Source organism: Callospermophilus lateralis, chromosome 19 (genome assembly GCF_048772815.1).
Source record: "Callospermophilus lateralis isolate mCalLat2 chromosome 19, mCalLat2.hap1, whole genome shotgun sequence".
Classification (NCBI taxonomy): Eukaryota; Metazoa; Chordata; class Mammalia; order Rodentia; family Sciuridae; genus Callospermophilus; species Callospermophilus lateralis.
In genome coordinates, this window is record NC_135323.1 from 27,352,931 (window position 1) to 27,368,339 (window position 15,409).

A 15,409-nucleotide genomic window follows, 5' to 3' on the forward strand; every position below is an offset into this window, starting at 1 on the left:
GTGAGAGGGGAGTGTGGGAGCGGCCTCCCTCTAGGGACTGGGGCTTGCCTTCTGGCTACTTCAGAAAGGGAGTTTTGTCCCTGACAGGGAAGTAAGCAAGAGCCAGATCGTCAGTATTTATCTGGAGAGCCGCAGCCCCTGTTCATGTGGCCCAGAGATAATAAAAATAGCACTTTGACTTAATTTGAAAAATGTACTAATTGGTTCGGCGAGCACTGTGCACTTGGGTCCGGCTGGGCACTGGGAGATCCAGGGTGATGAGCCCCACCCTGTCCTGGGGAGACCTTCAGCCTAAGGGGAGAGAGGGACACACGGATAGAGAACCCAGGGCTGTGACCTGCCCCAGCTTATGCCCCCTGAGGAACACTGGCCTCACTCAAGGTGGCTGAACAGAGGGCTCAAGAGGTTGGCACACATAGTGGGAAGGCCTGGGGGCACCCCACCAAGTGCAGCTGTGACCACCTTACCACGGAAGCCATGGGGCCAGTGTGGAGTCTACAAAACGAGAGGCCCTGTCCCCAGGCTCCCCCATCCTCTTTGATTTTGCCCTGGCTAGCCTGGACCTTGCCCCGAGGTGGGGAACCACTGGACAGTGAATTGAAAAGCAGGAGAAGATGGACTCATCCTTGCTGGCTGGCACAGACCATCCGAGTGTGACCCTCCTGGCACAGAAGGATGACCCCTGGATGTCCCTGGGCAGAGCCCTCTAGGGCCTGTGGACTTCCTGGCTCCAGGAGTAGAGAAGCTGATGACCCTAAGGGCCCTCCTCGGCCCCAGCCCACCAGCTCTTGCCTTTGGGGACACTGGGGCTGTGACGGCAGGGCAGGCTGCCCGGGGACAGTTGAGGTCAAGACAGCCAGCCCGCCTGTCACAGCCCCTCACACCCACCTCGCCCGTGTGCCAGACTGTTTTTGTCTTCTTGGAGGGGGAGGGGTGCGGCTCAGAGCCTTGAGTGATGAGTTAAGTGACAATGAATTGGAAGCACATGGAGCCGGGGCTCAGGAGGAAAGTGTTCGGGTGAAGTGCAGGGGGGGGATTTCATCAGCCCCCACCCCCCAGACAGGACAGAAATAGTCCAGGCCAGGCAGGCTGCAGCCCACAGGCCTGGCCCCAGCTCACCACCCCGCGTGCTGGAGCGAGGCTCTGGTGGCCTCCTTCCCTGGATCTGGGTTGCGCAATCTCCCCTTGTTGTTCGGTGGCCTGTTTGTTGACTGGCCTGGTTTGTCTGGGAGAATCTGCTCCCTAACAGACTCCCAGACACTTGGCTTGAAGGAAGGGCCAGGCCAGGCCAGGAGACCCTCTCCCGCTGTCTGAAAGTCCACCAGGGCCTGAGTGAGAGGCCAGCGCTGGGCTTTCGAGGCCCAGCCAAGGAAAGATTTGGTATGGTCATGGCTTGGTGACCAGGTTGGGACCCTGCAGTGTGGGGTACGTGGGTGAGTGGTGGCTGAGGGCAAGGTGAGCTCCACCCAGGCAGGAGTTGCAGGGCCCTATCAACAGCTCAGGTTAAACCCATTCCCCAAGGGGGAAACTGAGGCCAGGGCAGGAGTGCCCCAGGCACCAGATCAGTTAACAGCACCACCAGGACTCCAAGCAAGCAAGGTAACGCCAGGCCTGTCAGGATGGGAGCAAGCTGAGGCCACCCTGGTAGGTCTCGATGACAGAGCCCTCAGCCACCACTTCCCTTAGACCAGCCAATGGGGGCCGCTGACTTGACCAGCCAGAGTCCAGTCTGGAAGCCTCAGACCAGCCCAGGCGCCCAGGGGAGGGCTGCACCCTGCCCACCCCCTGTGTGAGCAAGGCTGCGGCACATGGGTGTTCAAGGCCACCTGGAGAACCAGGGCCTTGTTCCAGGGAACCAGGCGGGACACATTCTCCCAGGTGACTGACCAGAGTGCTGAGGCCTAGAGGGACCAGGTCCTGGAGATAGGGGAGGGACAGAGCAGATGGCCCATAAAACTCTGGGGGACCTGTGCATGGGACCTCAGCAAGGGACAGCAGGAGGACTCCAGGTACAGCCTGACCTGGACTTGCCCAGCCGTACAACGTTCAGTGGGACCTAAATGACATACGGGGAGGGGACAAGAAGGGACAGAGGAGCTCCCATCATGGGAGCCTGAGGAGCAGCCAAGCTGGCTGTGGATGAAGCCAGGATCCTCTGTCCAGCCCCAGCAGGGACGGAGCCCACCTCCCAACCCCCCTCAGGCCCAGGCTCCCCGGGAGAGCCCAGATCCCCAGGACCTTCCTGCCTCTGTCTCCCCAGCAGGGCCAGAACGGGGCTCCTCAAACACACACAGCAAGTGTGGTCGGCACGTCCCCATGGCCCTCTGCACCCCCTGCCCCTGGTCCCCAAGACTCATCCCATCTGGGATGCCCAGTGGCCGGCTTCCCTGCTTAGCCAAAAGGCTTCTGCTCTAGCTGCTCCCAAAGGTCTCCCGCTGCTCAGCCCTTCTCCCCGCCCTGGCCCTTGTCCTCCCTCATGGGCCTTATTGAGCCCAGAGGAAGTCCGCCCAGCTGGGGCATGGGGGTACCGGGCTGGAGCTCTGGGGAGCCTGAGAGGAGGATTGTGGGGAAGTCTCCCCCAGCTCTCGTGGCAGGGGGGAAATAAGGGGCACCAGGAGGGGCTGGGACAAGCCTGGATTTGAATTCTGGCCCTGACACTTGTCAGCTGTGTGGACAACTAATTGTCCTGCATAGGCTTGAGTCTCTTCATCCATAAATAGGGGTGATAATGGGTCCTCCCCCCAGGGTGTGGTGGGGAGCGACTGGGATGTCACATCACGGAGAAGCCCTCTCCGCAGGGCCTGGCACCAAGGGTATGCCCAGTGAAGGGTGGCCATTGAGTCCCTGAGAGAGAGTGGAGGCGCTCTGGGTAGTGGGGGAGGTTGTTAGAGGGGCCTGTAGGACAGGAAAAGGCCAGAGTGGCTCAGTGACCGTGCCAACGGCCCGAGCACCCCTCGTCCTCCCCCTGCCATTTAGCTCCTCTGGCAGGTCAGACGGATGGCAGCAGAGGGGGACAGAGGGGACCCCACACACACCAGTGGAGACCCCCAGCCTTGGAAGCCCTGGGTGACCATCCAGGCAGCACCCCTAGCTCAGGGTCAGGTGTTCCCCCAGGAGACTGGCCCACAGGGCTGGGTCCCAGGCTGACCCCAGTCCCCACACTCTGCCCTCCAGAGAAGCCTAGGGAACCAGCCATGTGGCCAGCCATTTGCAGACGGCAGAGCCCGTCTCTGTCTGACTTTGGAAGGCTTGGCCAGACGGGAGCTCTGCCCTTGGGCCCCTGGACCCATCCAAAGGCCTGGGGGAGACAGGACACGGTGTCCCTGCGACTCAGCCCATCCTCCTCCTCCTTGGTGGGGTCTGGCAGCCTCTCTTCCGAGAGCCTCAGAGCCATCCCTCTTGCTCTGTCCACCTCTCTCTGCTCCTCCATCTGCCCACTCCATTCCAGCCCACGGAGAGGCAGAGGGAGCCACGGTCAAGGACTCAGGCTTGGGAGCCAGCCACCTGATTTGCATCCCAGTCCTGCCACCTTGCAACCAAGTGGACCTGAAGCCTCAACTTCCCTGACTGTAAAATGGGTTGGCATGGGCTAGACCCTCCCTAGAGGCAGGCAGGAATGAGTTAACGCGGAAAGCCTTCAGAAGGGTATGTGGCCCACAGCGGTTGCTCGATGAATGTTGGCCCTTGTTATTTTTATTTGTATCTCTTTCTCGTGTGTTGACTCACATTTTCCGTGGGCAAGGAGGTGCAGAAGAGGGCATGGGGCTCTGTGGTCGCAGCTGCCTGTGGCTCCAGGGCCCCCAGGCTGGAGGCTGCAGCAATAAAGGATCTCTTTCAATCGGGGCCAGTGATGCTCCCCTGATAAGGCTGAGCCACAGGATGCAGGATCGCCAGGCTCCGCAAGTGCGGTCCAGGTCCCAGAGGCTGGGTGGGCTCCAGAGCACAGGCCACTCTGGGCCAGCGGACAGCAAGGCCCCCAGCCCAGGCTCCAGGCCCCTGGCTGTGGGGCACCTCTCCCAGGCCTCTGTGTCCTTCTCCCAGGGATGGGGAGCTCACTACATGCAATGGCAGGGACTTCAGCCTCCCATGTGCTTTAGCTAGGGAGACGTGTGTCCCTCATGAGGTTGGAAGAGTCTATCATCCCACTGAGGAAGCAGTCAAGGTCACCACCAGGCAGTGCTCATAGTGGGCATCTCCCCGGGCAGCCCCTGCCCTTGCCCCTGGGTGGTCTTTCCTCGTGGCAGCCTGGTTCCCACAGAGTGCTGCTCTCTCCCCTCAGCCCCATCCTGCCCAGCACGGTGTTGCCAGGGAAGTATCTGCAAGGCCGGCCACATGAGTGGGCTCCATGCCGGGCCCCGGGAAGCCCCCTGAGAGTTGATGGCACCCCCTGCAGCGCCCAAGGCACCGAGGAGGAAGAAGAAGACAGGCAATCCAGGAGGGGGGCCAGGGAGGCTCTTTCATGTGATGCCAAGGGGCTGCTGGGTGGGCTGGTGCAGAGTGGCAGCTGTCAGCACCTGGGGACAGACTGTGTAAAGAGAGTGCGTGTCCAAATGGAGCTCTTCCCAAGGCAGCCCCTGGGAGAAGCCCCGAGAGCAGTGAAATCCAGAAAGGAAGGGTGAGCCTTCTGTATGCAGGACCCCAGCTCAAGGCTGGGGACCCCAGGCGGCGCCGGCTCCTGACCCTGCCGGGCATGGGCTCCAGCCCTCCAGATGTGCGGCCGGCATTCCACCGCGGAGACGGGGCGGAGCAGCAGCGGGGCCCAGATGGACTGTGTTAACCCAGCAACAGCACTTCGGGGTCCAGATGCTCTGTGTTTAGCCGACGAGCCAGCTTTGGTCTCCAGATGTGGGCCTGGGACGGGGGTGGAACATGCTCCAGATGTGTGCAGTGTGAGCGTGAATAGCTGCAGGGTCCAGCTGCAGTGGCCAGGTCCAGAGGCTGGGCCCAGGGGGCTCCCCACTCTACTCAGACTGGGGGCCCTCTCCAGCACCCCCCAATCCCAGCCCATTGACCCCTGGGCCCAGAGGGGTTCAAGACTCACAAAAATTCAGACCCAGAAGTCAGCAGAACCCAATGAGACCCTCACTATAGAAGGGACAGAGGCCAGGGACCTACCCAGGGCCACCTAAGCCAGACAGACAGGAGACCCAGAGGAGCAGAGATCTGGGGTCCCTCAGACCACAAGCAATTTCAGGGTGGGGCAGACGCCTTCCTCCCCCCACCCACAGGCACTTGGACCCACAGGATCAGGTAACCTAGATGTCCGTGGCCTTGCCGGGGGAGGCCTGACCTTCAGGGGACAAGGGCACAGTCCTGTCCCAGGGGGACCCAAGAGGATGCAGCCTTGACCTGACCTTCACCTCTTCATTCTCCTCCTGCTTCACCCAGAAAGCACGGGGGCAGGAGTCCAGCCCAGTGGGAACCTGGGGCAGACCCTGACCCCCAACGCTGGGGGCTCGCTCGACAAGCTGAGGTGGGAAGGGCAACGGGGCAGAGGGGAAAGGATGCAGAGCTCCATGGGGCTCTGCAAAAGGCTCAAAAGGAAGCCCAAGGAGCCTGCCTGGGGCCTGGCTCCTGTCCCCCATAAGCACACAGGTCTCAACTAGGGTAGGACTGCATGGCAGGCCCAGAGACACCAGCGTTAGCCCTGGGCAGAGCCTGCAGCAGCCCCCTCCCGCCACCCAGAGGGCCTCAGCCTCCCAGCCCCCTCCTCAATATTAGACCCTCAGCCCCCCCCCCAACCAATCCATCAGGCCCCAGAAGGGAGGAGGGGGCGGGGAGGAGAGGGACAGGCAGGACTGTAAGAAAGCCCCCCTGGGCCCCCTCCTGTCAGTCTGCGCATCTGCACATGGGCCCAGCTCTCTCTAGACTCTAAGCCGGAGGTGGGGTGGTCACAGCAGGCAGAGGGCAGAGGTCAAGCCCACCTGACCACAGGGCAGCTGCCAGCAGGACAAGCCCAGCAGAGGCCTCTGGACAGAGAGCAGCCCCTGGACCCGCAGAGAGGAGGGTGAGCAGGCAGAGCTCCCGGGGGCCTGCGGAGTGTCCTGCAGTCTACCTCTAACCCTGTCCTGGCCAGGCACCGGCTGCAGGACAGCAGGCCTGGCTGCATCTGGCCGGGGAGGGACGCTGGCGGGGGAGGGGGCTGAGGCGAGAGGCGCTAATAGGTTATGTCAGGCGAGAGCTCTGGGGAGGGGCCGCGCCTCGAAGCTCTGGCAGCCCCACCTGGGGCCCGAGCCCAAGAGCCGGAGCCTGGAGAGAGAGGCTGGCGGGGTTCTGAGCACAGCGTGAGGACCCGAGAGGGGGACAGCGAGACAGGGCTGAGCCCCCAGCCCGGCTGGCCTGTGGCGGGATAGTGGGAAACGCAGACCCCTCTGGAGGGCTGGAAGAGCCCATGTGGAAGAAGCTGCCCAAGATGACAAGGGACAGGGCCTGGTGGGGGGCAGAGCCCCAGGGACCACCCCCTCCTCGGGAGGGCCCTCCTGTCCCCTCATCCCAAAGTGCCAGGATCCCATCCCTAAATCAGGGAACCCTGATAGTTGCCCCCCAAACCCCCACACTCTGTCTGGATCCAATCAACCCCACATGACCCCCAATGACACTGCCTTCACGGGGATTGGAGGGGGTCAGGAGCTGGGGGACAGAGGGGCCTAAAATCCATCCCCCTCCCAGGCTGTGGGCTCCAGAGTCATGCAGCAGCTCGGGAGGGAGGAGGGGAGCTCAGAACAAGGGGGTCAGTGAAGGGCCAGGGATGCGGGCAGTCTGAGGAGGGGGCCCCTCGCAATCTTGGTGGGGCAGCCAGGGCCCTGTGTGTCTTGGCCGAGAGGGACCCCTGGGCCGCCAGGTATGTAACCATTCCAGCCATTTCCTGCCCTATTAATGAGAAAGGGGCTGATATAAATATACACTTCGCATAAATAAATAGAGGCCAGGCCCAGGGCCGCATAGCAGACGGATTGCGTGGAACTGCTGGCCAGACCTCCAGCCAGCCCCCCACCCCACCCACAGCCCCCCCACTGCCCCCCACTTGTTTTCCACTGGCGGGCCAGGACCCCTCCACACTCACACGCCTGAGGAGGACGGACTAACTGCCCTCACCCTCGGCCTGGGCCTCAGAACCCCCTCCCTGGGGCCCCGGGGAAGGAGGCCAGCCTGGGAGACGGAGGGAGGAGGCAGGGTCCTGAGAGAGAGCCCCGCGCCAGCCCCAGCACTACCTCACACCCAGAGGCCCAGAGCTGGGACTGTGCCTGGGTGACAGGTGGGGAACAGAGGCTCAGGCGTGCAGTAACTTGTCCCAGGTCACACAGCAGAGCGTGCAGGGATTCAGGATCCACACCCAAGGCCTCTGCTCTGCCGGTTGTCACAAGAGGTGGTCAAGGGCAGTTCTGGTTTTTCCTCCCCAGGATACCAGGGTCCTTAAGGGGCCCAGAGGACTTTTCAAGGCATAAGCAGCACCTCAGGAATATGGGGGTGGGGGTTCAAGGAACCTGATCTGGGCTGTGCGAGGCCCAGTCAAGGCAGCTGTGTATACAGGAGGCCTGGCCTCCCCAGCCCAGGGGTACCTCCTTCCCAGAGCATTCAAGAGCAAAGCCTGAGCCTGGCACAGTGATGCACACCTGTAATCCCAGCAGCTCAGGAGGCTGAGGCAGGAGGATTTCAAGTTCAAAGCCAGTCTTAGCAACTTAGCAAGGCCCTAAGCAACTCATCGAGACCCTGTGTCTAAATAAAATATAAAAAGGGCTGGGTTGGGGCTCAGTGGTCAAGGATCCCTGGGTTCAATCCCCAGTACAAAAAAAAAAAAAAAAAGCAAGTCCTGGGCACTGGGGTCCCCCAAATGCTGACTTATGGGGATTGCCCTACCCACCCCACCTTGCACACACATGAAACTGAGACCCAGAGCAGAAAGCCTCATCCTGTGTCCCACATGGAAGCAGGGACAGAGCCACAGATTCCACGCAGCCGTTTCCCAGCCCAGGCCTCCTTGGGCTGGGCCCAACTCAGAAAGGGCTCTCTCCTTCCACAAGGCTGTCCTGACTCAGGGGGCCCTGGCTCTCCACATTGAGTGGGCTGTGACCAAGAACCCAGCCTGGCACCCTGTCATGGGGCACAAGTCAGCAACAGTGGCCAAGAACCCTGGGTCCAGCGTGGCCATGAACCTGACAGCACTCCCACAGCGAGGACCAGATCTGGGCCCCACCCCAGAACATTCCTCGCCCCCAGGCCCAGTTCAAATACCCGATCCTTCAGGAAGCCTTCCCAGCGTCCCCGCCCCAGGGAACAGCTGCAGGCTGCTCTGAGCCTTGGGCAGCCCTGGATGAAGACTGTGCCCTGACTCTGTACCACTGAGGTCTTCTCTTGACAGTGTCTTGTATGTGGACCCTTAACCCCAAGCTCGGCCATACGAGCCATTCCCCTGCAGACCAGGGAACCCAGGAGCTGTGCCTTTACCAAGTTGCATGCCCAGCACTACCAACTGCCCTCAACTTAGGAGCCACCTGGTGGCCAGGTAAGCAGGTGGGCACTCTCCTCTGTTCCCCACTGGGTCTGCAGGCAGGATGACACCTCGCTGCCCTCCGGGCCTTGGTACAGCCTGGAACCCTCTCAACCCTGTGCCTTCTGCCCGGGGCTCACTCCAGCTGTGTGAGGTCAGACCAGATCCTCACAAATGTGACCTGAGGAGCGTCAGTAGCCCCCAGAGAGTCAGAGAGGAGCTCCCCAGGGCACAGACCCCCTCCCAGCCCGCGCCCCAGATGCTCTCCCAGTCCAGAGCTGATCTGATGGTCCCCATGCAGCCATGAGGAAAGGACTGTACACAGGATGGACTTGGACATGGGTGAGGGGCAGACTGTCAGAGGCAAACGAGCAGCAACTGGCCTAAAGACCTGGCCGGAATTCATCAGCTCGGTGTGGGCATGTCCCCGTGGGACCAGCCAGGTTTGCAATATGCAGAGGCTCCCGTTTGCAACAATACAGACAGCAAATGGGTTGACGCTGTTCCCAAGTCTAGAACCAGAGGGCAGGAGACGCTGTCACCTTTACATTTCTATATTTGGGGTCATTTTTAGTCAAAGGAAAAAACACCAATATCACATACACAATACCACCTCTGGCCCCCGTCCAGGCTGGCATGAGCCTCTGACCATCGCCGGCCCCACCTGGCCTCATCCTCTGTCCCCCTGCTCAGACACTGGTCACCAGCCGTCCTCTCCTCTCTCGGCCTTTGCGCCCCCCTTCTGTCTTCCCCTCCCCCAGCCAGGCCCCCCAGGCCAGCCGGGTGCAGCGCCTTGGTGGCCCCAGCCAGCTCCAGCGACTTGAACACCCCTGCCCTTAGGTTCCCTTGCTCAATCGTGTGTGCTGTGGAGTCTAGTCCAGTTTCCTCTTCACCAGGACCTTGCAGGTCCCTCCCCAGCATTCTAGCTCGATGGTCCGAGTCTCCCCCACAGCAGACCAAGCTTGCTTCTCGGACTTGGAGGAAAGTCCTGGACCTTCCCCGACCCGGCCCAGTGGCAGACCCTGGTTGCCCTGGGAACCAGATGGAGAAGGGGAGACAGGAGGAACTCTCTGGAACCTCCCCCCATGCACCCCGCCCTCTGACCTGGACATGGGTGAGGGGTGATGTCTGACTGTCACAAAACCAGCCCTTCCCTTCCTCTCAGCAGAACCACTTACCTCAGGGCTGGGGCTGGGGCTGGCCCCTGCAGCCTGAGCTCCCCCTCCCCTCCCCTTCCCCCTCCCCTTTCTCCTCCCCCTCCTCCTCCCCCCCTTCCCCTTCCCTCCTCTTTCCTAGCCACCCTTGGAACAGGACCCTGTCCTATCAGGTGACAAGGAGTACAGAGATATCAGGGAAAGCATCCACTCCCTAGGGAGATGGATGGCCCTTCAACACGCAGTGTGTGGTTGAGAGGGTGGATTTGTGGATGGATGGATGGATGGATGGACAGATGCATGGGTAGATAGATAAATTTGTAGACAGGTGAATGGGTGGGTGGATGGATGGACAGACCGATAAATGGACGGATGGATTTGTAGGTAGTTGAAGGGGGTGGGTGGATGGATAGATGGGTCTGTGGTTGGATTTGCATAGACCAAGGTTGAGTAGCTATGGGGTCTGCTGCAGAGTGGCCAACCAGTCCTCAAAAAAATATTGCTGCATCTCTGAAATATGAGGCCCTGGCTCCCCCCAGAGGCCACAGTTCCTAACTGCCCATCTCCCTTAAAGCTCTGGGCACGAAGGGTCCTGAGAACCAGGGACAAGAATTAGACAAAGTAGGGTTTCTGGGGGAAAAAAAAAAAAAAAAAAAAATCTAGAGTCCAGTGTTGTCTCTGCCCTTGACTTGCTCTGTGACCCTGGGAAAGCTGAACCCCTCATCCATTTTCTCATCAAGCCAGACGCCTGTGTTGCTAGATTTAAATCGAATTATGTGTAAAGTATCGGAGATGGTTGACATCTGGACGCTGAAAGGTACTTGCAAATGTGGTTTCCTTCCCAGGGCAGCCCTGGGCACGCGTCCTGTGTACGGGGACCATCCCCCCATGCAGCAGGGAAGGGAGGCGGTGAGAACCTAGCCAGGCCAGACCAGGAGAGGCAGATGGGGTCACGTTTATTCTCCAGGGGCTCCAGGCTCTGGCAGGACTGGGCCCGCCTTGCGGGTGGAGGGCTCATGGAGCTTGGACTCAGGCAAGGGTCCTGGGGCCTCCTGGGGTTCAGCCCCCTGAGCTTCCGCCAGCTGGGCCGTGTGCTCAAAGGCAGCCTGCAGCAGGTAGGAGGCGAGGCAGGTGGTCCAGGTGACAAGATAGGCCAGGTGCCAGGAGGTGAGGGCCACGGTGCTCTCCACCCACCTGTACAGGCGCCTCAGCTCCAGCACTGCACAGTTCTCCACGAGAGCCTGGGGCAGGCAAGCAGGTGGCCCCAGGTGCACTGGCTGACTGCCGGCCCCATCCCAGCCCTGGCCACACCCAGAACCCCTGGCCCGCCCTCTGCAGCCCAGCCCCCACCCCAGCCCACCCACCTGGCTGGGCAGCCAGCCCAGGCTGAAGCGGTGAGCCTTCTGGAACAGCCTCCAGGTGAGCAGCAGCAGCAGCAGGGCCGCCAGCATGAGGCTGTGCAGGCACGACAGGAACAGCTGCCCCCAGGTGTCCACGGACAGCCCCAGCCACGTGCCGGCACCAAGGCGCTGCAGGGCCAGGCCCAGGGTCCGGGCACTGTCCAGCACTGCCTCACACACCAGCCTGGGTCCCCACAGCAGCAGCCACATCGGGACCCACAGCAGTGCCAGTCCTGCCCGCAGAGCCCGGACCAGGGGGCAGCTGGCAATTCCCGTGGGTGGGTGGGCCTGTGGGCTGCAGGAGCCCTGGGCCTCCTGGGCCAGTCCCGACACCCAGTGCCGGAAGAGGCTGATCTTCAGCAGAAGGAAGCTGTACAGGTGAACACGGTTCTGGACCAGCTGCAGGAGGAGGGGACACCAGTGTCACCCAGCAACACCCACCTGGGGGGCACCCAACCTGTGCTGTAGATGTGGAGCCCCCAGTCACCTTGGGCTGGGTCCTCCCATGTCCAGACATGAGGATGGTCTTTTGTCTGCGGGGACTGGGGTGTGCTCGGGGGCAGAGGGCTCGCCTGGCATGTGCGAGCCCTCAGGTTTAATCCCCACCGAGTGTCTTGTATTATATTTGGTTCCTTCCTGCTGTGTTTAGATGATCATTTACAATGCTCCAGGGTCAAGGGGAAGACATCATTATGATGATGATTATTGTAGCACAAAGGGTAACACTCCCCTAACAATCCTTCAGGATTTGAACCCAGGCCAGCTGTCTTTCCCCAACACCTGGACCTGCCTGGGCACCAGTGACCTCTGGGAGTCTCAGGGACAGCAAGATGTGAGAGTCATCGGGGGCAGAACTGATGATGGGTCCAGAGAGCGGGGTGGAGGAGAGGGAGGAACCCAAGGAGATTCCCAGATTTCTGATCTGAGTGGCAGGTTGGACAAGGGTGTCCCCCATTCACTGAGGAGTGGAGTTGGCTGGGGAAAGGCTGTACCTCATCAGAGTCCACCAACCTGGGTCCCCCAGACCCGGAGACCAGCAGAGCCTGGCTCCTACAGGCTCTGAAGACCAGGGTGGCAGAACCACCTGAGGTCCACCACATAGGTCCCCTCATGGGCTGGACCAGCAGAGCCAAGGGGCGGAGCTTTGATGGGGAAGGAAGGGCGCCTAAGGTGTCCCCTGAGGAGAAGAATCAGGGTACAGGTAGGAAGTCGGGGTTCCTCCGGGCTCATGATGTGGAGGTGAGGGAGAGGGAAATGTGTGACAGCCTATATGATCAGTTCTATAGGAGAGGAAACAGAGGCTCAGAGAGGTAAAGTAATTTGCCCAAAGTCACACAGGTAAAGGGTGGAGCTGTCCCATCTCTTTCTACTGGGTCCTATTCTCTCTCCATTCTGTGGCACAGAAACAGATTCAGACAGACCACTCAGTCCCCTGAGGGCTTATCATTTGGAGGTGTGGGCCCAAACATGAGCTTTTGCTTATTTTTAAAAACTGGATGCTGGGGGCCAATGCTTAACCCACTAGAGTGACCCTCTACAGAGAAAATTCTGGCACTGTGGTTTGGGGGTGTGGTTTCTGGAAACTGTCAGATTATTCCCCGAGGCAGGCAGTGGCCTGGGTCCCCTGGACAGGACAGGACAGGCAGAGCTCCGTTCAGCAGCTCAGAGGTGGCCAGGAAGGTCAGGTGGGCGGTCCCCCTCCCCCCGCCCCTCTCACCAGCACTGAGAGCCTCAGGACCTGCATCAGAATCCCCAAGAGGCTGGATCTGACCGGAGGGACGGCCTCCATGTCTGGCCTCCCTTCCCTCCTCCAGCTGGGAGAGGTAGGATGACCTCACAGATGCCTCAGGGTGGGGGCCGAGTTACCATGGGGACCCAGTTGCCACCAGAGATCCCCCTTCCCCTGGCTCCTGCGCTGTCCCTGCTCCTTCTGAGTCCTGAGCCCCCACATTTGGCCACACCAAGGTCAGCGGGGAGGGCCTGGCTCCCCTGGAGCCAAGTCTTGTTTGCCCACAAGGAGACCCTGAGTTAATGTGGGAGAGGGTCCCCAAAAGGCATCCAGAGGGGAGTAGGAGTTGAGGCAGGGGCGGGAAGGACGCCGTTAGGGAGCAGGGCTACACTCTGGGCAATGGGGCTCCGTCTAGCTGGGGCCCCCCGGGAGAAAGTCCAGAGCACACTGGAGAATCACCCCACCCTTGGAGAGATTTTCTCCTCTGAAATCAATGGCAAGAGACAGATTGAGCTTCTCAAGCTGTGAAGAGGTCAGTGGGTTTGTTCCAGGGGCAGTGAGGATGGGGGACAGACCTAAAAAGGAAGAGGGGTGAGGAGAAGGGGTCAGCAGCCGGGGTAAACAGGTACAAGGCCCCCCAGGGCTGCAGGACCAGCTCCCACCATTTACATTTTAAAGCATGCCCTCTGGTGCGCATGTCTGGGAATGCAGGGCTCCATGAGTGGAGGGTCCCTTTGGGAGGTTAGAAGAACCAGTGCCACCCCCACCCTGGCCCACAGCATGACTTCAGCCCCTACTCACCCCACCCCAGCCAGGTATCCTTGTGCAGGCCACACCTCGCCCAACCGTACATGGCCCCCTGCCCCAAGAGTCCCCAGCATGTCCAGTATGTCCTGGCTGATCTTCTCCCAGGGGGGTCCTGCTCGCCTGCTCACTCCTCACCTGGGGAAGAGAAGGTGGGGAACGCAAAGTCCCCCTTCTCCAGCCTCAGCCCTGCTCTTTCTCCAACTCTGTGGCACTGGGGAGCCACGGGGCTTCAGAAGTGCCCCCTCGGCCTGAGCTCTGAAGGGCAGCTAGGAGTCCCCAAAAATGAAGGTGTGGAGGACAGTCCAGATGGAGGGGCGCACCATCCCAACACCATACCTGGTGGGATGGGGGAGGGGAGGTAGGGGGAGAGGCCGAGGCCAGCAGGGACCACTGGTGACTGGAATAGGCCACCAAGCCCTAGGAACTGCAGCAGAGCAAAAGCATCGGGACCCCAGCAACCCGTCCAGGGTGAGGAGGAAGGGTCTCCAGGAGACCTAGAACTCTGCAGGGCGGCTGCCTGCCAGTCAGCCGGGCTAGCAGTATCCTGGGTGAGGGGGTGAGTGGGGGCCAGGGAGGGAGAACAGAGAGGAACACAGAACAACAAGTCGCTCAGGCTGGGGCTGGGGAGAGGAGGACAGAGGCCAGACATTAGAGAAGGTGGGTTTATGGTTTGGATGTGGTTTGTCCCCTCCAAAACTCACGTCAAGGGGCAGCAGGTATAGCCACTGGTAGAGTATTGGCCTAGCATGCAAGAGGCCCTGGGTTCCATCTCTAGCACAGGAAGAAAAACAAAATCACACTGAAATTTGGTCCCCAGTGTAACGATGGTGCTGGGACCTTTAAGAAGTGATATGGTCATAGCTCACAAATGAATCAACACGGCTTTCTCAGGCCCAGGTTAATTCTTGCAGAAACGAGTGGGTTATTTTAGTATTTAGTATTTTATTTACTTTGTAGTTCTGGGGATGGAACCCAGGGAGTGAGTTCTTATACACCGATGGGGCCTCTTCTGTTATATTCTTCTCTTCTGCACAGGCCCATTTGCTTTTCTACCATGAGATCAATCAGCACAAGGCCCGCTCCAGATGAAGCCATGAGATCTTGGACTTTGAGCCTCCAGAACTGTAAGCTTAAATAAACTTATTTTCTCTATAATGCACACAGTCATGGGTATTCTGTCATAGCAACAGAAAATGGACTGAGACAGGAGGACGGACAGGACAGCACTGAAAGAATCCAGACAGTGTGAGATGTTACCCTACTTGCAAGCCAACAACTTAGCTGGCCAGAACGCCACAGAGGCTGGGAGAAGGCAAATCCCGCAGGGTGACATGAAGAGGACCAGATGGCATCCAGGGTACACACAGTGGGTGTGTTTCAGGAAAGGAACTCAAATCTTAATCATGAGCAGAAAGCAAGCCTGCCCGTTGTCCCAGGAGGAGACTACTTTCAAGGTTGAACCATAGACATCCTTGAAAACACAGTCCAAGATAAAAGATCATTAGTTGATTGTTCCTCATTAACAGGATGTGTGAAAACATATAAGACACAGAATTGGATCCCAGCAGCAGAAGGAATAGGAAGAGTGGTAAAGTGGGGCAGGGGTCTGGGATCTCCCCAGCTTCGGTGAGGCGGTGACGGTGACACTGTCCAACTGAGATGGTGTGGAGAGGTGAGCAGGCTGGGAGAGGGGCCCAGGGACTGCTGGGTTCCATCTCTAGCACAGGAAGAAAAGAAATCACGTTGAAATTTGGTCCCCAGTGTAACGATGGCGCTGGGACCTCCAAGCACCTTTAAGATGGTGCTGGGATGGAGGTGGTGTCTGAAACCA

The 15,409-nt window shown here is 59.9% G+C and overlaps 1 protein-coding gene across 1 annotated transcript; it reads right to left on the reverse strand.

Moving 5' to 3' along the window:
* Nucleotides 1-10,598: 10,598 nt before the first annotated feature.
* On the reverse strand, nt 10,599-12,831 carry Tmem270 (transmembrane protein 270). The gene is made up of 3 exons (XM_076840771.1): nt 12,760-12,831; nt 11,007-11,441; nt 10,599-10,871 (listed from the first exon to the last, which is right to left on the reverse strand). Exons 1-3 carry the CDS (start codon nt 12,829-12,831, stop codon nt 10,599-10,601), a joined length of 780 nt encoding a protein of 259 aa, XP_076696886.1.
* Between the last annotated feature and the right edge of the window lie 2,578 nt (nt 12,832-15,409).

Excerpts from the sequence above, each read along its gene's own strand:
- Tmem270 (XM_076840771.1), bottom strand. The coding sequence starts at position 12,831 with ATGGAGGCCGTCCCTCCGGTCAGATCCAGCCTCTTGGGGATTCTGATG. Across the intron at positions 11,442-12,759 it reads TCCTGAGGCTCTCAGTGCTG|CTGGTCCAGAACCGTGTTCA; the intron begins GTGAGAGGGGCG and ends CTCCTCCTGCAG. Across the intron at positions 10,872-11,006 it reads TGGGCTGGCTGCCCAGCCAG|AACTGTGCAGTGCTGGAGCT; the intron begins GTGGGTGGGCTG and ends GCTCTCGTGGAG.